The sequence below is a fragment of the Leucoraja erinacea genome, unplaced genomic scaffold, assembly GCF_028641065.1.
Source record: "Leucoraja erinacea ecotype New England unplaced genomic scaffold, Leri_hhj_1 Leri_566S, whole genome shotgun sequence".
In the NCBI taxonomy this organism is placed as follows: domain Eukaryota; kingdom Metazoa; phylum Chordata; class Chondrichthyes; order Rajiformes; family Rajidae; genus Leucoraja; species Leucoraja erinaceus.
This window is the reverse complement of record NW_026576472.1, coordinates 9289-23771: the sequence shown is the minus strand read 5'-3', so window position 1 is coordinate 23771 and position 14483 is coordinate 9289. Positions and strand designations below refer to the sequence as shown.

General features: G+C 44.7%; 1 protein-coding gene across 2 annotated transcripts in view; it reads right to left on the bottom strand.

Moving 5' to 3' along the window:
* Nucleotides 1-13934, bottom strand: part of LOC129694172 (immunoglobulin superfamily member 1-like) — a 30599-nt gene extending 16665 nt beyond the window's left edge. The window contains exons 1-4 of one of the 2 annotated variants that reach the window (XM_055630889.1): nucleotides 13853-13934; nucleotides 9574-9867; nucleotides 7045-7338; nucleotides 4254-4547 (exon numbers count right to left, since the gene is read on the bottom strand). In XM_055630889.1, coding sequence (XP_055486864.1) covers nucleotides 4254-4547; nucleotides 7045-7338; nucleotides 9574-9867; nucleotides 13853-13922 — 952 coding nt within the window. In that variant the 5' untranslated portion in view covers nucleotides 13923-13934. The remainder of the gene's footprint in view (nucleotides 1-4253; nucleotides 4548-7044; nucleotides 7339-9573; nucleotides 9868-13852) is intronic. The other variant, XM_055630890.1, reaches the window with a different exon arrangement.
* Nucleotides 13935-14483: the final 549 nt, after the last annotated feature.

Below are 14483 nucleotides of genomic sequence, written 5' to 3'. Positions count from 1 at the left end.
AGATGGATGTTGTATCTAAGACTTTTGCGTCCATCACAGAGAGGAGGTGCTAGGTGGACTCACTGTGGTGGATGTTAATATGTGTTTATTGCTGTTTTTTATTGTATTGTATTGTATGTATGACTGCAGGCACGAAATTTCGTTCAGACTTCGGTCTGAATTACAATAGAGGAAACCTGTAAACCTGTACACCAGTGGGACATAGGGGTAATTGGACACAACTTCCTGAAAGCGGTGTCACAGGTAGGTAGGGAATTTTGTTGAGTAGAGGGATCTTGGAGTACAGGTACATATTTCACCAAATGTACCATCACAGGAAGACCGGGAATGTAGTAAAACAGAGGGATCTTGAAATGCAGGTAGAGTTTTCACTGAAAGTGGCATCATTGGGATTGGTGTAGAGTAGAGGGATCCTGGAGTGCAGGTACATGGTTCCCTGAAGGTGGAGTTAGATCTTGATTGGGAGTGGTGTTGTACGGAGGGATATGAACCAAACTCAGCTGGATTAAATTAAACTAAATCAAATTGAATGAAGCCAAACAAAATAAAAGGGGCTACACTAAATTAAACAAATTGAAGTAAACTAATAGGATTAAATTCAACTGAATCAAACTAATGTTAGCCAAATATTCCAGCAGAGCTGTGCAGACTACACCCACGCAAAGCCGCGGGACCCGATGGTATCAGCCCTTGGGTACTCAAGCCGTGTGGCAGCCAGCTGTGCAGAGTCCTCCAGCATAGCTTCAACCTCAGCCTGAGCCTGAGCGTGGAGAGGGTTCCTGTGATGTGGAAGACAACCGGCCTGGTTCATGTACCAAAGGGGACGTGTCCCAGCTCCTGCGATAAGAGAAGACCGGTGGCGCTGACTTCACACATCATGAAATCACTTGCAAAGCTAATGCTCACGCACCTGCGACAAGTGGTTAAACCCAAACTGCACCGCCTGCAGTTCGATGACCTAGCAATCTGTGGGGGTGGAGGGCGCCATCTTCCACCTGTTCTATCGTTCCAATGTTCATGATTGTGGCAGACCAATTTCGCTCTCTAGGTTCTATCGTATCGCATTGTAACAGAACGTGAGCGGAACTGAACTAAATCACACTGAAGTAAACAAAACTGGATTGAATTAAACTAGAACTTACTAAACGAAGCCGTAGATACTAATGTGCGCTGGACTCAATTGGACTCAAGGGGGTAGGGTATTGACATGGATAGCGAACTGATAGGCAGACAGGAAGCAATGAGTAGAAATTAACGGGTCATTTTCGGAATAGCAGGCAGAGACTAATGGGGTGCCGCAAGGCTCGGTGCAGGGATTCCTGTTGTTTGCAGTATATATTAACGATTCAGGCGCTGGAAACAAATGTAACATCTCTAAGTTTGCGGGTGACACAACGCTGGGTGGCAGTGTGTGTTGCGAGGAGGATGCTATGAGTTTGCAAGGTGACCCCTGGTTGCGGGGTGACTTGGTTTGGTTGGGTGAATGGGCAGAAGGTTGGCAGATGCAGTATAATGTGTATAAATGTGAGGCTATCCACTTTGGCTGCAAAAACAGGAAGGCAGAATAATATTTGATTGGTGCCTGGTTAGGAGAAGGGTAAGTGTAACAAGACCTGGGTGTGATTGTACATCAGTCAGTGCAAGTAACCATGCAGGAACAGCAGTCAGTGAAGAAAGCAAATAACATGTTGGCCTTCATTGCGAGAGTGTTTGAGTTTAGGAGCATGGAGGTCCTATTGCAGTTGTACATGTGAGACCGCACCTGGAGTATGTTGTGCAATTTTGGTCTCCTAATTTGAGGAAGAGTATTCTTGCTATTGAGTGAGTGCAGCGGAAGTTCAACATGTTAATCCCCGGGATGGCGGGACTGCCGTATGATGACAAGATGGGTCGACTGGGCTTCTATTCACTGGAATTTAGAAGTATGGGAGGGGATATTATTGAAACATATTCATTCTTAGAGGAATACACGAGGTAGATGCAGGAAAAATGCTGGGGGTATCCAGAACCAGGGGTCACAATTTGAAAATAAGGGGTTGGTCATTTAGGGCTGAGATGAGGAAAAACGTTTTCTGTCAGAGAGTTGAGAATCTGTGGAATTCTCTGCCGCAGAAGACAGTGGAGACCAATTCACTGGATATTATCAAGAGATAGTTTAATTTAGCTCTTTGGGGTAAGGAAATCTAGGGATATGGGGAAAAAGCCGGAACAGGGTACTGAATTTGGATGATCAGCCATGAACAAATTAAATGGGGGTGCTGGCATGAGGGGCCGAATGGCCTACTCCTGCACCTATTTTATTTGTTTCTATGTTTCTAAAGTAGACTTGACTAAACTAAAAACCAGGTTTATTTTCCAGCTCCACCACACTAAACACTATAACCCCCCTCTGAATTAGTCGCATGACGATGGCGTGTGTGATTGACCTGTGACACGTATGTGGACCGCTGAGCTCGGGAGGGAAGGGAGCCACCGAGCGGAGATGTGCACCAACGTGACACATGTGTAGATGCTGTTCATATCCGCCCTTAAGTCTGTGATGCGGTGTGGGAAATTCGTGCGAATTCCCGTGTTGTTGATGAGAAGGGTGGAGGTAGACAGGGAGTGTTGTAGGGCAGACGTGATCCGAACTGAACAAAACTGGATAACATTATAATAAATCAGACTGAAAAATTCCAAACAAAAGAAAAATAAATCTAAACTAAACTGGAATAATGTAAACTAAATCAAACTAACCTAAGCACAATACAATAATGTTTAATGTATATATACAGCGCGGACACAGGCTCTTCGGCCCACCGAGTCCGCACCGACCAGCGACCCCTGTACATTAACAAGACAGTTAATTTGCCTAAGCACATTGGGGACAATTTACATTTACACCTAATGTACAAACCCAAGCTTACAATTATTCTACACGTCTGTATGTCTTTGGAGTGTGGGAGGAAACCGAAGATCTCTGATAAATCCCACGCGGTCACGGGGAGAACGTACAAACACTCTACGAAAGAAACATCCATAGTCGGGGTCGAACCCGGGTCTCTGGCACTGCAAGCGCTGTAAGGTAGCAAGTCTGCCGCTGCGCCACCGTGCCGTGAGCTAAAGTGAGCTAAACTAAACCAAAGTAAACTGAAGTAAACTAAACTAAACTAATCAAAACTAAAGTAGACCAGACTAGTGTCATGTTCTCAACGCTAAAACTACCAATTCCTTTTCTCCAGAGATGCCGCCTGCCTGATTTACTCCATTGCCTGATTTATTTCAAGAGCTTTCGAATACAAAACACATGGATAGGATGCCAAGGCTCTAAGGCACGGATCAGGCTGCATTAATATTATTTTGGGCCACAACAATCTGATTTCAAGAGCTTTCGAATACAAAACACATGGGAGATGAATGCCAAGGCAGTTTAGAAGAATAAGGCACGGATCAGGCTGCATTACAAAGATGTGGAGGCCAAACCAATGGATTACAATAGATATTTCTAAGGCAGAAATATATAAATTCTTGATTTATACATATGTCAAGGGTTATGAGGGGGCTGGTCGTTGGGGTTTAGAGGTAAAGAAGGATCAACCATGATCGAAGGGCGGAGAAGACGTGATGGACCATCTGCATCTGCTCCATCTTTCCGATGCTCACGTGGATAAGTCGGAAACCACTGTGGTAGTTATGCTTATTCAGTTAAATATAGCGATGCCAGGGGATATGGGGAGAAGGCAGGAACGGGGTACTGATTAGGGATGATCAGCCATGATCACATTGAATGGCGGTGCTAGCTCGAAAAGCTGAATGGCCTATTCCTGCAACTATTGTCTATTGTCACTTCTCAGTGCTTTGAGCACTGACTCCTCTTCGCCATCCGCCCCCAATCTTTGCACATTCCCAATACTGGACTTACCACTCATCACTTTGTGTTTCGTGTATCTTGTTGTGTTTTATGATTGTTGGCAGACCAACTTGCCTTCTGGGATGAATACATTTATATTGTAACGTATCGCGTCGTATCATAAAGTTAGCTGAACTGAACTAAATTAAACTGAAATAAACTAAACTGCTTTAAATTAAACTACTCTAAGCCTAAGAAACTAATGTGAGCTAAACTAAACCAAATTAAAATGAAGTAAATTAAACTAAAGTAAACTAAATTAGACTGGTCAAAACCATAAACCAGCTTTATCTCACAGAACCATCACACTAAGCACCATAATCCCCCCTGAATACATCCCATGACGGTGGCGTGTGAGACTGACCTGTGGCACGAATGTGGATCCCAGGGCTCGGAGGTGACGAGAGCCACCGAGCGTAGGCGTGCACCAACATGACACAGGTGTAGTTGTTATCCACGTCTGCCCTTAAGTCTGTGATGCGGTGGGTGAAGGTCGTGTGACTTCCCGTGCTGCTGGTGAGAAGGTTGGAGTCTTTCCTCAGCTGAAACCTCCCCGCCGTGTCCCGCTGTGAACTGGCGCACGTGATGTTGACGGATTCCCCAGGCACGTACACGGGATAGTCAGGAGTCTTGGAGATGGTCGGTGGCTGCGGAAGTTCTGTAACAACAAATATGGCCATAAATCATTCACATGCACAGAAATACGTGCGGTGTTACATTTTATAAAGGCTTAATGGGCAGGACTTACACAGCTCTGGAGAGTGTTGTGCTGTAGAGGGATTGAGGCGCACTGGCATATAGTAGGTATGTTGCAAAACTTACCTTCAGCGGCGCTGCAGTTCTGTCGCTGCCCGTGTGCGCGACTTTGGCGCCTTTGAGATAAGGGCGGGTTTAAAACGCGATTTTCTCTAGGCTATTGAAATCGAGGTTGATCAGCCTGCTTAGTTGCTAACGAAAAATCGCTGCGACATTCGTTCGCTGCAGGTATTTTTAAAGTAAAATGGGGTTATTTAATTGTTATAGTAGATTAAAAATCATAAAGCCGCGAACGCCGACAACGGGACGAATCTTATGTAGGGTTACAAGGCGAGGTAGGTTGTTTATTGTTACATTAATAAGTGCTTCTTAAGATCCCTTTATTCAAAATTTTAAGTTGCGAGTACGTGACTCGGGGGCCCATTCAAACCCGCAGTATCTTTCATGCCGCATATGGGCTTCAAATCCACCGCAATAGCAACTTTCTAAACCAGCGCGTTCCATAAAAAAACCACTCGCAATCTGATTTAAATGGCCATTAATTTACAGCAATTGAACACTAAATCCCTTCCATTTGGCCTATAAATTAATGTCAATGACATTTAAAATTCATGTTTTATTGTGAATTCTTGTGTGAATGTTCTTTAGACACTTAGGTTATTTAAAAATATCAATCTTTTCTTAACAAGTGGATAGATGTTTGGATCTAGTAATTGAATTTTGGATTGAGCTACAATTGGCTAACTAACTAATTATGTGCTTTAATGTCAGGTCATCCAAGTAAGATTGTTTAATATGTGTTTCAGAATGCTTCAATCTATAATAACTGAACATTTCTTTCAGATCTCTTAATTTTTAATAAAGTTATGGCCGTTTGACTGTCGTTGATCACAACTATTGTGTCAAGTTAATGGAATATCAATACGGAACAAGATGCTAATTTCCTAGTATGAAAATGACCATAAACGTTTTTAAATACTTATAACCATATAACCATATAACAATTACAGCACGGAAACAGGCCATCGCGGCCCTACAAGAACGTGCCGAACAACTTGTTTTCCCTTAGTCCCACCTGCCTGCACTCATACCATAACCCTCCATTCCCTTCTCATCCATATGCCTATCCAATTTATTTTTAAATTATACCAATGAACCTGCCTCCACCACTTCCACTGGAAGCTCATTCCACACCGCCACCACTCTCTGAGTAAAGACGTTCCCCCTCATATTACCCCTAAACTTCTGTCCCTTAATTCTGAAGTCGTGTCCTCTTGTTTGAATCTTCCCTATTCTTAAAGGGAAAAGCTTGTCCACATCAACTCTGTCTATCCCTCTCATCATTTTAAAGACCTCTATCAAGTTCCCCCTTAACCTTCTGCGCTCCAGAGAATAAAGACCTAACTTTTTCAACCTATCTCTGTACTGAAGGTATGAAAGTGAATTAGGTGTCAAATTAAACTTCTTGTTATGCTCTATCTGATGGGATAAATTGCAGACTTGATTTTTAAAATCTCAAACGTTTGTAACATTACTACATATAGTTCCCTGAGTATGGAACAATGGTTTAAAAGGGGTTGTTGTAGAACGGAGGAATCTCGGAACGCAGTTGGGTGTTGTAGACCAGTGGGACATAGGAGTAATTGGATACAGTTCACTGAAAGAGGTATCACAGTTAGGTAGGGAATGTTATTGTGTAGAGAGATCGAGGAGTACAGGTACATATTTCACTAAATGTACCATCATATGAATATAGGGAATGTAGTAGAACCGAGGGATCTTGAAGTCCAGGTACAGCTGTCACTGAAAGTGGTTCCATAGGGAGTGTTGTAGAGTAGATGGATCCAGGAGTGCAGGTACATAGTTCCCAGAAATTGAAGTCACATCTCGATTGGAAGTGGTGTTGTACAGAGGGATATGAACCAGTTGTATTAAATTAAACTGAATCAAATTGAATGAAGCCAAACAAAATAAAAGGAGCTAAACTAAACTAAACAAACTGAAGTAAACTAAATAGGATTAAATTAAACTGAAGCAAATTAATGTTAGCCAAATATTCTAGCACAGCTGTACAAACACCACGCACGCAAAGCCGCGTGGCCCGATGTTATCAGGCCTTGGGCACTCAAACCGTGTGCCAGCCAGTTGTGGAGAGTCCACCAGCATAGCTTCAAACTCAGCCTGAGCCTGGAGAGGGATCCTGTGATGCGGAAGACGTCCGGCCAAGTCGTAGAAACTAATGTGAACTGAACTAAACGAAATGAAACTGAGGCAAGCTAAACTAATCTACATGAAAACGGTCTGGACAAATCAACCCAGGTGTGTTTCCCAGCTCCATCATACTAAGCTCTACAATCCCCCTCTGTATAAATCCCATGACGATGGCGTGTGTGACTAACCTGTGACACGGATATGGACCGCTGGGCTTGGAGGGGACGGGAGCCACCGAGCGGATACGTGCACCAACATGACGCAAGTGTAGGTGCTGTCCATGTCTGCCCTTAACTCTGTGACACGGTGGTTGAAGTTTGTGTGATTTCCCGTGCTGCTTGTGAGAAGGTTGGAGTCTTTTCTCAACTGAAACCTCCCCGCCGTGTCCCGCCGTGAACTAGCGCACGTGATAGTGACGGATTCCCCAGGCAGGTACACGGGATAGTCAGGAATCTTTGAGATATTCGGCGGCGGCGGACGTTCTGTAACAACAAACATTGCCATAAAACTTCCACATTCACAGAAAGCATTAGGTGTTATATTTTGAAAATTCCAAGATGGGCAGGACCTACGAGCTCAGGCATATAGTTCCCTGAAAATTGACAAATAAGTAGATCGGGATTGTCATTGAGCAGATGGATCTAGGAGCGCAGTTACATATTTCCTTGAAGCTGGAATCAGAGGTGGATCGATATTGTCGTAGAGCAGAGGGATCTAGCAGCGCAGGCACATTGTTCTTTGAATGCGGCGTCACAGGTAGATAGGGAGTATTGTTTAACAGAGGGATCTACGAACGCAGGCACATAGTTCCTTCAAGGTGGCGTTGCTGGTAGATAGGGTGTTGTAGATTAGTGGGACATAAGAGTAAAGCTCCCTGAAAATGATATCACAGGTAGACTGGGAATGTTGTTGAGCAAGGAGTACATGTACTTCTTTCACTTGAAGTGACATCATAGGGTGTGTTGTAGAATAGATGGATCCAATAGTACAGGTACATAGTTCCATGAAGGTGGAGTCACAGTTCGATTGGCAGTGGTGTAGTGCAGACGGATATAAACCAAACTAACCTGGATTAAATTAAACTAAATCAAACTGAATTAAGCCTTACAAAATCAATGTAACTAAATAGGATTACATTTAACCGAATCAAACTAAACTTAGCCTAATAATCTAGCAGGGCTGTACACACTCCACCCACGTAAAGCCATGCCTCCCGATGGTATCAGCCCTTGGGAACTCATGCCGTGTGCCAGTCAGTGGTGCAGAATCCTCCACCATTGCCCCCCAACGTGATGCTGGGCCAGGAGATGGTTCCTGTGACGTGGAATACTTCTTGCCTAGTTCATGTGCCAAAGTGGACGTGGCCACCTCCTCCCATGACTATAGACCGGTGGCGCTGATTTCCCACATCATGAAGTCCCTGGCGAAGCTAGTGCTCACTCACCTGCGACCATTCGTTAAACCCTACCAGGACCCCCTGCAGTTCGCTGACTTAACAACGATGGGGGTGGAGGACGCCATCATTTACCTGTTCCATTGTTCCAATGTTCAACAGGATAAGCCGGGGAGCACTATGAGAGTCATGTGTTTTTATTTATTCATTATTTTGAAAACCATCCAGCCTGCACTGCTTGGGAGGAAACTGACGAAGATGTAGGTGGGTCCTCCACTGGTGTTCTGGATCACCAACTACCTGACTGCACGACCACAATATGTCAGATTGCATAACTGTGTCTCGTACATGTTACTGATCAACACAGGGGCCCCAAAGATAACGGCCCTCTCTCTCTTCCTATCCTCGGCCTTCAGATGCAACAGGGACTCATGCCACCTGGATATGTTTTTGAATAACTCTGTCATTGTGGGCTGTATCAGTGAGGGGAGGGAATCTGAATACAGAGATGTAGTCAATAACTTTGTTGAGTTGTGTGGGGGTGAATCACCTGCAGCTCAACATTGACGATACTGAGATGTGCCACTGTATAAGAAAGGTTAGAGCCGTCTGTATTTTCTGAGGAGGCTCTTCGATGTTTGCAATAAGATGCTGCAGATGTTCTATCAATCGGCGACGGCCAGTGCAATCTTCTTCGCTGCCATGTACTGGGGTAGCAGGGCGCACGTGAGGAGCACCATCAGCACCAAACTAGATCCACCAAGATGCAGAAGAAAATGCCACAGTAGATCCGTTTTACCTGCGGATATCAATCTATACAACTCCACCCCCTCCTGCCGTTGTGTTTACTGACTCCCCTTCACCTGATATCCCCCTCCCACCCCCGCATTCCCCTCGACATTGCAGCCCCCCCCCCCCCCCCCCCCCCCCCCCCCCCCCCTTTCCAATGTTTCGCACAGCCTCAATCCTCAATGCTGGACTTATCACAAGTTACATAACTTAATGTATCTTATTGTGTATCATGATTGTTGGCAGACCAATTTCCCTCTCAAGGATCTATTGTATCGCATCGAAACAGAAAGTGAGCTGAACTAAACTAAATTACACTGAAGTAAACTAAACTGGATTAAATTAAACTGGAACATACAAAACTAAATCGCAGAAACTGTGAGCTGAACAAAACGAAATAAAACAGAAGTAAACTCAATAATCTAAATGAAAGCAGTCTGGATTAAACTAACCAGGTTTGTTCCCGAGCTCCATCACACTAAGTACTATAATCCCCCTCTGAATAAATCCCACGACGATGGCGTGTGTGACTAACCTGTGACACGTATATGGACCACTGGGCTTGGAAGCGACGGGAGCCACCGAGCGGAGACGTGCACCAACATGACACAGGTGTAGGTGCTGTCTATGTCTGCCCTTAATTCTGTGATGCGGTGGGTGAAGGTCGTGTGATTTCCCGTGCTGTTGGTGAGAAGGTTGGAGGATTTCCTCAGCTGAAACCTCCCCGCCGTATCTCGTCGTGAACTTGCGCACGTGAGGATGATGGATTCTCCAGGCACATACACGGGATAGTCAGGAGTCTTGGAGATAGTCGGTGGACGCGGGCGTTCTGGAACGAAAAACATTGCCCTAAAATATCTACATGCACAGAAAAAATGGGTGGGTTTCCTTTTTGGAAAATCCAACATGGGCACGTCCTACATAGTGAATGGTAGAGCTCTGGGGAGTGTTGTAGAGCAGCGATGGGAAGTGTTGTAGAGCTGCGCTGGGGAGTGTTGTAGAGCAGCTCTGTGTAGTGGTGTAGATCAGTTCTGGCGAGTGTAGTAGAGCAGGGAGATATAGGAGCGCATGTACATTTTTTCCTTGAAGGTGGCGTGCAGGTAGACAGGGAGTTTTGCAGAGCAGAGGGATCAAGGAGTAAATGGTCACAGTGTCCTGAAAGTTGCAACAGAGGTAGATTGGGAGAATTTTAGAACAGAGCGATATAGGAGTGCAGGTACTTACTTCCCGTAGAATGCGTTACAATACTTTTGGGAGTGTAGGAGAAAAGAGGGATCAAGAGGTGCAGGTATGTCGTTCCCTGAAAGTGTCGTCATTGGTAGATAAGTATTTTTATAAAGCAGAGATATAGAGGAGCGCAGGCTGCTGCTGGCGACACAATTAGATGGGGAATGTTATGGAGTGGATGGATTCAGGAGTGCGGGTACTTTGTTTTGGCTTTAAACTGAATAAGGGGGGTGGGGTTTCGAATAGGATAGTGGAGGATGGAGTTCAAGGGAAAGTGTTTCTTAAATGTGTGAGCGTAGAGACCGAGAGGTGTAAAATGAGGGTAGAAGAAATAGGTAGCAAGGTGAAAAGTAAAAGTGGCAGGCAGACAAAACCAGGGCAAAATCAAAAAGGGCCACTTTTCAAGATAATTGTATAAGGGGTAAGAGTGTTGTAAAAAACAAACCTGAAGGCTTTGTGTCTCATTGCAAGGAGCATTCGTAATAAGGTGGATGAGTTGAATGTGCAGATAGCTATTAATGGCTATGATATAGTTGGGATCACGGAGACATGCCTCCAGGGTGACCAAGGCTGGGAGCTGAACATCCAGGGATATTCAATATTCAGGAGGGCTAGAGAGAAAGGAAATGGAGGAGGGGCAGCGTTACTGATTAGAGAGGAGATTAATGTAATGGAAAGGGGACATTAGTTTGGAGGATGTGGAATCGGTATGGGTAGAGCTGCGAAACACTAAGGGGCAGAAAACGCTGGTGGGTGTTGTATACAGGTCACCTAACAGTAGTAGTGAAGTTGGAGATGGTATCAAACAGGAAATTAGAAATGCGCGCGACAAAGGCAAAACAGTTATAATGGGTGACTTCAATCTACATATAGATTGGGTGAATCAAATTGGCAGGGGCGCTGAGGAAGAGGATTTATTGGAATGTATGAGGGATAGTTATCTAAATCAACATGTAGAGGAACCAACGAGAGAGCAGGCTATTTTAGACTGGGTATTTTGTGATGAGGAAGGGTTAGTTAGCAATCTTGTTGTACGTGCCCCCTTGGGCAAGAGTGACCATAATATGTTTGAGTTCTTCATTAGGATGGAGAGTGACGTTGTTAATTCAGAAACAATGGTTCTGAACTTAAAGGAAGGTAACTTTGAGGGTAGGAGACGTGAATTGGCCAAGATTGACTGGCAATTAATTCTCAGAGGTTTGACGGTGGATATGCAATGGAAGTCATTTAAAGACTGCATGGATGAACTACAAAAATTGTTCATCCCAGTTTGGCAAAAGAATAAATCAGGGAAGGTAGCACATCCGTGGATAACAAGGGAAATCAGGGAAAGTATCAAAGCGAAGGATGATGCGTACAAATTATCCAGAAAAAGCAGCATACCGGAGGACTGGGATACATTCAGAGACCAGCAGAGGAGGACAAAGGGCTTAATTAGGAAAGGAAAAATAGATTATGAAAGAAAACTGGCAGGTAACATAAAAACTGACTGCAAAAGTTTTAATAGATATGTGAAAAGAAAGAGATTAGTTAAAACAAATGTAGGTCCCTTGCAGTCAGAAACAGGGGAGTTGATCATGGGGAACAAGGATATGGCGGACCAATTGAATAACTACTTTGGTTCCGTCTTCACTAAGGAAGACATAAATAAGTTGCCGGAAATAGCAGGGGACCGAGGGTCAAGGGAGTTGGAGGCATTGAGTGAAATCCAGGTTAGCCGGGAAGTGGTGTTGGGTAAATTGAATGGATTAATGGCCGATACATCCCAAGGGCCAGATAGGCTGCATCCCAGAATACTTAAGGAAGTAGCTCCAGAAATAGTGGATGCATAAGTAATAATCTTTGAAAACTCTTTAGATTCCGGAGTAGTTCCTGAGGATTGGCGGGTAGCAAACGTAACACCGCTTTTTAAGAAGTGAGGGAGAGAGAAAACGGGGAATCGGTAGTGGGGAAACTGCTAGAGTCAGTTATTAAAGATGGGATAGCAGCACATTTGGAAAGTGGTGAAATCATTGGGCAAATTCAGCATGGATTTACGAAAGGTAAATCATGTCTGACGAATCTTATAGAATTTTTTGAGGATGTAACCTAGTAGCGTGGATAGGGGAGAACCAGTGGATGTGGTGTATCTGGACTTCCAGAAGGCTTTCGGCAAGGTCCCACATAAGAGATTAGTACACAAACTTAAAGTACACGGCATTGGGGGTTCAGTATTGTTGTGGATAGAGAACTAGCTGGCAAACAGGAAGCACAGAGTAGGAGTAAACGGGTGCTTTTCATAATGGCAGGCAGTGACTTTTGGGTAACGCAAGGCTCAGTGCTGGGACCCCAGCTATTTACAATATATATTAATGATCTGGATGAGGGAATTGAAGGCAATAACTCCAAGTTTGCGGATGACACTAAGCTGGGGTCAGTGTTAGCTGTGAGGAGGATGCTAGGAGACTGCAAGGTGACTTGGATAGGCTGGGTGAGTGGGCAAATGTTTGGCAGATGCAGTATAATTTGGATAAATGTGAGGTTATCCATTTTGGTGGCAAAAACAGGAAAGCAGACCATTATCTAAATGGTTTCCGACTAGGAAAAGGGGAGATGCAGCGAGCCCTGGGTGTCATGGTACACCAGTCATTGAAAGTAGGCATGCAGGTGCAGCAGGCAGTGAAGAAAGCGAATGGTATGTTAGCTTTCATAGCAAATGGATTTGAGTATAGTAGGAGGGAGGTTCTACTGCAGTTGTACAGGGACTTGGTGAGACCACACCTGGAGTATTGCGTACAGTTTTGGTCTCCAAATCTGAGGAAGGACATTATTACCATAGAGAGAGTGCATAGAAGGTTCACCAGACTGATTCCTGGGATGTCAGGACTGTCTTATGAAGAAAGACTGGATAGACTTGGTTTATGCTCTCTGGAATTTAGGAGATTGAGCAGGGATCTTATAGACACTTACAAAATTCTTAAGGTGTTGGACAGGCTAGATGCAGGAAGATTGTTCCCGATGTTGGGGAAGTCCAGGACAAGGGGTCACAGCTTAAGGATACGGGGGAAATCCTTTAAAACCGAGATGAGAAGAACTTTTTTCACACAGAGAGTGGTGAATCTCTGGAACTCTCTGCCGCAGAGGGTAGTCGAGGCCAGTTAATTGTCCTATATTTGAGAGGGAGTTAGATGTGGCCCTTGTGCCTAAGGAGATCAGAGGGTATGGAGAGAAGGCAGGTACGGGATACTGAGTTGGATGATCAGCCATCATCATATTGAATGGCGGTGCAGGCTCGAAGGGCAAAATGGCCTACTCCTGCACCTAATTTCTATGTTTCCCTAAAGGTGGATTCACATCACAATACGGAGAGGTGTGGTGGAGAGGGATCAGAATAGGACTCAACTTGATTAAATTAAACACAAATCAAACTCAAGGAAGCCAAGCAAAATGAAAGGAACTGATTAAATTAAACTGAATTAAACTAAACTAAACTAAACCAAAGTAGGCCGTACGAAATTATAACTCAGGTTTATTTCCCCCAGCACCAATACACGAAAACCCATAATCCTCCCTGAATAAATCTCAGGATGGTGGCGTGTGTGACTGACCTGCGACACGAATGTAGATCGCAGGGCTCGGAGGGGACGGGAGCCACCGAGCGGAAGCGTGCACCACCATGACACATGTGTAGGTGTGTTGTCCACGTCTGCCGTTAAGTCTGTGATCCCGGTAGGTGAACGTCGTGCCCACTTCCCGTGCTGCTTGTGAGAAGGTTGGAGTCTTTTCTCCTCAACTGAAAACCTCCCCGCCGTGTCCCCGCCGTGAACTAGCGCACGTGATGGTGATGGATTAGTTCTGAAACACAAATATCGCCATAAAAACATTCACACAGGGCACAGAAAAAACGTGAGGTGTTAAATTTGAAAATTCCAATGTGGGCAGGATCTACACACCTATCTGGGGAGTGTTGAGAGCAGAGGGAGTTGAGTGCGCGCACATCGCCATGCACATATAGAGTCTCAGAATGTGGAAAACATAGGTTAAAAAAAGGACAATAGCTTGTAGAAGATGGAGGGATCTCGGTGACGTCAGGTAGCTTAGGTCCATGTAAGGTGGTGTTGCAGGGAATGAGGGTGGATGTTGTAAGGTCTAAGACTTTGCCTCCATCACAGTGAGGAGGTTCTAGGTGGGGACTCACTGCGGGTGGATATTATTATGTGTTTAGTTGTTGTTTTTTTA